Source organism: Etheostoma cragini, chromosome 15 (genome assembly GCF_013103735.1).
Source record: "Etheostoma cragini isolate CJK2018 chromosome 15, CSU_Ecrag_1.0, whole genome shotgun sequence".
NCBI classification, from domain to species: domain Eukaryota; kingdom Metazoa; phylum Chordata; class Actinopteri; order Perciformes; family Percidae; genus Etheostoma; species Etheostoma cragini.
Genome location: NC_048421.1, coordinates 21,782,691 through 21,788,690, shown reverse-complemented (window position 1 = coordinate 21,788,690; position 6,000 = coordinate 21,782,691). Strand labels below are relative to the sequence as shown.

General features: G+C 41.9%; 1 protein-coding gene across 1 annotated transcript in view; it reads right to left on the bottom strand.

The window, feature by feature from the left end:
• Positions 1-408: 408 nt before the first annotated feature.
• The window catches only part of hoxb9a (homeobox B9a), a 14,745-nt gene continuing 9,153 nt past the window's right edge, over positions 409-6,000 (bottom strand). The window contains exon 2 of the mRNA XM_034894483.1: positions 409-3,692. Within this exon, the coding sequence (XP_034750374.1) occupies positions 3,457-3,692 (236 nt within the window). The 3' untranslated portion in view covers positions 409-3,456. The remainder of the gene's footprint in view (positions 3,693-6,000) is intronic.

The following is a 6,000-nucleotide window of genomic DNA, read 5'->3' as shown; positions in this document are numbered from 1 at the left end:
GAGACAAACACAGGAACCGCAGAGGCTTCACATGCTCCTAATGGACGGATGGCGACGCTTCTAATGAATGCACTCATCATCTGTGTGGGGGTGTGGGTGGGGGTGTTTATGGGTTTATGACAGTCTTTTGGTGTGGCAGCCAAACAGACGCCCCATGTCCTTTAAGCTTCAGTGTACAACTGAAGAGACACACATTTTTAACACATGCTGGCTCATCCGCTTGGTCCTCTCCAAGCCCCGTTTGTCTCTTTCTCTCTTCGCACAGATTCAATCAGGAGCAAAGAAGAAGAAAAGAAACGATAGCTCTTTATTATTGATATGTCTATGTGATCTATTGTTATATAACTGCATTTCAAACTTGTATTGGATTGTTGAGAAGCAGAAATGCAACGACACGAAGCATGATCGTACTGTAAACTCTCTTCTTTAATAGGAATCCAGCATCAGCAGTGCCATCGCACAAAAAAAAAGACAACAACACATAGAAGAGAGGAAAACATACAAGAAGGACTGGAACATTTCACAGAGAGGAGAGGATCAGAGTGACTGGAGTTTGCCTGCTCGTTAATAATAGCTTTACTGCGGCCGCATGGCTTAGATTTTCCATGATTAAAAAAAATACGGGAAGGGAACATAACATGGCTTGTGGAGCTCTGTCCATATTTATCATCAGGAAAGAAATTAATAACTCCAGAAACTTTTGTTCCTCCAGTCAGGAGAGTACATACTGGGACAGGAAGCGAGACTAAAGTCATAGCAATGGCGGAAAGTAACAGAGTCAGGTATGTAAAATAAGAAGTATCATTTATATAGATGCTTTGCGTCATTTTTAATCAAACATTTCCGTCCTCTGTGTCCCAATACTTAGCAGAGTACAACTCATTACTGTTCACCATGAAACAAATAGACACAAAGAGCTCATCGGACTGACATCATAATAGATCATTGAGACAGTCGGCACAACATGGAAAACTGAATCTAAAGAACATGACAGACAAAAAGAAAGAAATCGTCTATATTACAATAACATGTCATGTCCCAATAAGACAAAACACTATTTAGCATATTTAACTCATTCCAATACGAAAGACGAGGTTACTCACTTTATATACAATAAATTAGAAATATGTCCTGTCAAGAAACTTTTATTAAGTCTGTTTAAATTTTCAGGAAGCATTCCCCTCCGACAGATGTAACACACTAAGAGCTAAACGACGAAATAACGTCTTCAAATGACAAGTGACTTGAGGCATGCGCAAAACCATGTAAACATTTTTCCTCGTAAATAGAGATTTGATGCTTATAGAGAAATTGCAGCGCTTCTCTGTTGAAGACTTGGCCAAAAAAGGCTCCTTTTAACCAGTTCATTGCTGCGTGGAAACTACAAATGACAAATAACATCAGCTAAACTGGAGGCAATGGCCGCGCAACTGTGCGTAAACTATGTGTGTGTCAAATGTTTCCAATGGGGAAGCAAAAGCAGCCTTTGTGGTCAGCAATAGGCTACAGCACACACACACACACACACATACGCATACACGCGCACACAAACGCATGCACGCACGCAAACACCCAACACACGCGCGCACGCACACACCGTTGTAAAACCAATGTGTTGTTTATGATCCGTCCATAAAACTGCCATCGGACGCCATTTAACTATGTCGACACTTCAAATAACGCCGTAGCAGGCCAGCCTTCCGACATGGCCTCTTCATATTTTCACTTTCAGATCAATAAAAAGTCTGCATAAAGTCTGACCTGATATTCATAATACCCCGAGCTGTAAAATGTAAATCTACACTATTGCTAAATAATTTCGGAATAAATCTCAAGTGTTCTGTTATGTATTTTTTTATATAAACTTGTTATAGAACCTCTAGGAATATTTCCAGAAAAAAAAGCTATTTAAGTAGCGCATCGGGGTATTTCGCTCTTTGTTCAGTCCGTTGCGCACACGGTAGGGTATTATTTTATCCGTATTTTTTTTCTGTAACGAGTGGGAAATCCGCCTTGCATAGCACAATACACAATATATTTTCTGTATGTATAAAAATAGAGCTGATCATTTTTGAAGATGCAATGCCAGAACCATATTGAATAAAGATTTAAGGATGGTGACTGAGAATAAGGTTGTTGAGCAGTGCTTCGTGTACATATGCATATGACTTCGCGCACTGGAATATAAAATTAAAATGGTTACACCTTGACTGCAAATAGCAAGTAAACTGGAAGAATTATGAGCCAAAGATGTTTTGCCCTGGCCGGTCTAGTCAAGAAGCGCGTGTGTCACTTGTGTTTAATGCTCTTTGAGAGTGCCTGGTGCGAAAGCATGTAGGCACGGGATTGGAGAAGAAAACTGAGTCCTGATGCTTGCTTGAGGCCTAATTTAAACAAGGAGGGATATGATTAAAACAATCTGGTGCTTTGTACTGCACTCTCCTCTCATATCAACTCTGCTAACACCAGGCCCATGAAGACGACTATCGACAGTCATTAAAGGCCTCAGATGAGCAGCGCGTAAAGCATCTGGAGAGCAAGCTGAAGGGTGGAGATCAACGATATCGACAGCAGCCTTAGCGGATCCCCGGTTGCTGAGTCGGGTTAACATCCCTGGCACCCCATCACTCGTCCTACCCCTCCGGTATCTGCTCGTTACATTTAGACATTCGACAACCGGGAAACAAACGGCGGCTTCCTGCTTGTATCAACGCCGAGCATCGGGCGCTTTCTAATCAAATTCGGCCAGCAAAGAGAGAAAGAAGAAAAAGGATGAACCAGAGTGTGTATGTGTGTGTGTGTGTGTGTGTGTGTGTGTGTGTGTGAGTGTGTATGTGTGTCTTCATCCCACTCCGCTCCATGTTTATTGGTCCACGTGAAACCTCGGTTTCAGCACTTCCGCGCGCCTCCGACGTCTGCGACGAAACAATAAATAACTAAAAGGAAGAGTTCTTTAGCATTACCAGTCGATTGGCTGCTTTCTTCGCTTCCATAATGCAGCCTAATATCAAAGCCTAAATAATAGAGTATACAACTATGAAAAAGTCGGACAAATAAGAGCTATCAGTTATTCAAACAAACAGGTCCATCTGCAGTTTTATATGGAATCCGACCTATTTCATCGAGAGGAGGTCCAGGAGGGATTGCTGTTGGTCTCTGAGTTTTTTCATCCTCCATGACTCCAAACTTAAATGATTCCAAAGTTCAACAGTGTCCTCCTTCTAACACCAGACGTAGCGTTTCCGAGCTTCTTAAGACTTCAGTGTTAACATGGCGGCGTCCTCAGAGACTGTTAGTGATCAATACAGCATTTGATCAGTTGTATAGATTGGTTTAGGACTGAAGCTTACGTTGTAGTGGCTGGAAATTTAAACAAATTGGAAATAGCAGGTGTGTGTGTGTGTGCGTGTGTGTGTGTGTCTGGATGTGTATGTGCGTCCGCGAGTGAGATTCCCGCTAGTCCTTGGGTTGATCCTTGCTCTGTTTCTTCATTTTCATCCTCCGGTTCTGGAACCAGATCTTCACCTGGCGCTCCGTCAGGTTGAGTGCGCGCGCCACCTCGTGCCGCCGGTCCCGTGTGAGGTACATGTTGAACAGGAATTCCTTCTCCAGCTCGAGCGTCTGGTATTTGGTGTACGGGCACCGCTTCTTCCTGGAGGAGCGCGCATGCAGCCAGTTGGCCGAGGGGTCATCTGGAACGAGAGAAAGAAAGGATAAAAGGCAATTAATGATAAAATTCAAAATACATTACTGTGTCTTCCAGTCCCGTCTTTGGAGAGTGGCAGAACATCAAAAAGAAACAAAAAAAACCCGTGCGTAAAAGTTGCAGAACCTTGTGCGTAAATGTTTCGCTCAAAAACAACGAACTGTTCAATTGACACTTTGTTGCGTAATTTAAGGTTATGGTGTGGCCGTACGGATGTTTTATTTGACACGTGGAAGACAGACGGCCTGCCACATCCAACGCGAAGGCTGCATGCAGGAAATTGAAAATAACTCCTCGATATTGGAGATTTTTATGAAGTAGAGCGAAAGAAAATGGAAAACTGCGGATTTATTAGTTTACTCGTTATTGCTTATCCCTGGTGCTTCTTAGCGGAATCAGCTTTAAGAACCGGTTCAGACCTTTGCAAAATTAAACCAACTGCATTAACAATTTAGGCAAAATCATTAAAAAAGCAATGGGTAGGCCTAGTTTTAAATTAGCCAATGAGTTTGCTGACATAGGTCATTGCTGTAAATAAGGCAGGCGGGGAGATATCTGACTGCTTTGTGGAGGCTCCTGTTCAACGGATGAATGTAAGATGCTTTTATCACGGAGATAACACACGAATGATAACGGAGGCAGAGTCGTGAGTGTTTCTTGCGATATCACATTTTTTGACAATAACAAAAAGGGAGCGTAGTTAGCCCTATCCTCGGCATGATGAGAGCAAATACACGAAAACACATCGTGGAAGATGTTTTACAGGCCTCATACTGCTGTTTCGCGTGAGGATGGTGATCACATTGTAGCCGAGCACACCGTCACATACATCAACATACATAACGGGACAAAAAGAATATTACATTGCGGGATATGCATGGGGGATATGATGGAATCCCTTTCATCGTCCGCTGTCAACATCAGTGAAATTAAAGGTATTGAAATTAAGGCTGTATGATAACCCTCAGCTCATTTTGCCACATCAGATATGCGACAAGCTCAATGCTTGATATTGTTGCAATGTGTGTTTTGAGATGTAAATGACAACGTTGTAATGCATAAATGTAGGCTCCTACATTTGTAAATTGGATGTTATCCATTTTCGGTGGAGGGAAAGTTGTGAACTATTGTCTTGATTTTTTTAATTTCTGTTTTTCTTTTTCTCCATGTGTCTTGCTTGCCAGGCCACCCTGACTCCTCCACCACCCCACCCCTCTTTATAGCTTTCAGACCGATGTAATTAGCAGAGACTTCTCGTTTGGGACGCATGGGTCTAGTTTAGGGCTGAGAGCTATCTGCAAAGCACCAAAGCATCTCAACTATGAGGCAGCGTGAAGGCACTCTCACGCTACTAAGGCTAATAAAAATACAGCTCCACCATGGCAATAAGGAAGCTCTTTTCTCATTTTGACTATTTTCATCCATTTAACACGTTTTTCTATCTGCAAATATTAGTTTTTGATCCGTTTAGAAAAATCTCCAAGCACCTCCAATCTCACATAAAAACATATCCGTTATAAACAACTATGAAAACCCATGCAGGATCATTCTGAGTGCCCAAAGCTGATTCAGATTCATTTCTACTTATACATCTTCTAAATAAAACCTTTAACCATGAGCAATCATTTCCTGTGGTTAGGTCAGGCTCACACATTTCACATCCCAACATATATGCCAACAAATAGAGTTTTCCAGCTAGAGTCTGGTAAAAAAAATCCAATGCAAACAGCTAAAGGTTAAAATATCAGCAAAATGTCATCTATTTCTTAAATTTTAGTCAGAACAGGTGAGAAAATTAAACATTTTACTATGCTCCGGTGATGAGCAGTAAGGGGCAGGAAGCAGAACACACTGGAAACATTTTCTTATTTTTTTAAAGATGTTTTGGGCATTTTAGGCCTGATTTTATAAAGGAGAGCTGAATACATGAAATAAGAGAGCGAGAGGGGAACAACATGCAGCAAAGGGCCGTAGGGTGGAGTCAAACCTACAGCCGCTGTGTCACAGAGTAAAGCTCTGTTTAAGGGCGCCTGATCTACCAGGTGAGCTTCCCAAGTCTGGTGCTCAACCCAAATATGACTCAAAGAGAGGATTCCACTCTTGATTTATTGGTATAAAACCTGGTTTGTATAGAGTCACTGGCTGTTTGTTATACTAAAGCCTTATAAGTCAGACTGAATGAAACACAGCACACATGCAGTCTAACCATGAGGCTGAATTTGGGGAAATAAGCTTCATCTAAATCAGTTAGGGCCAAAAAGCTTGTCATTGTTTCTGGCAAACTGCAAAGAAAC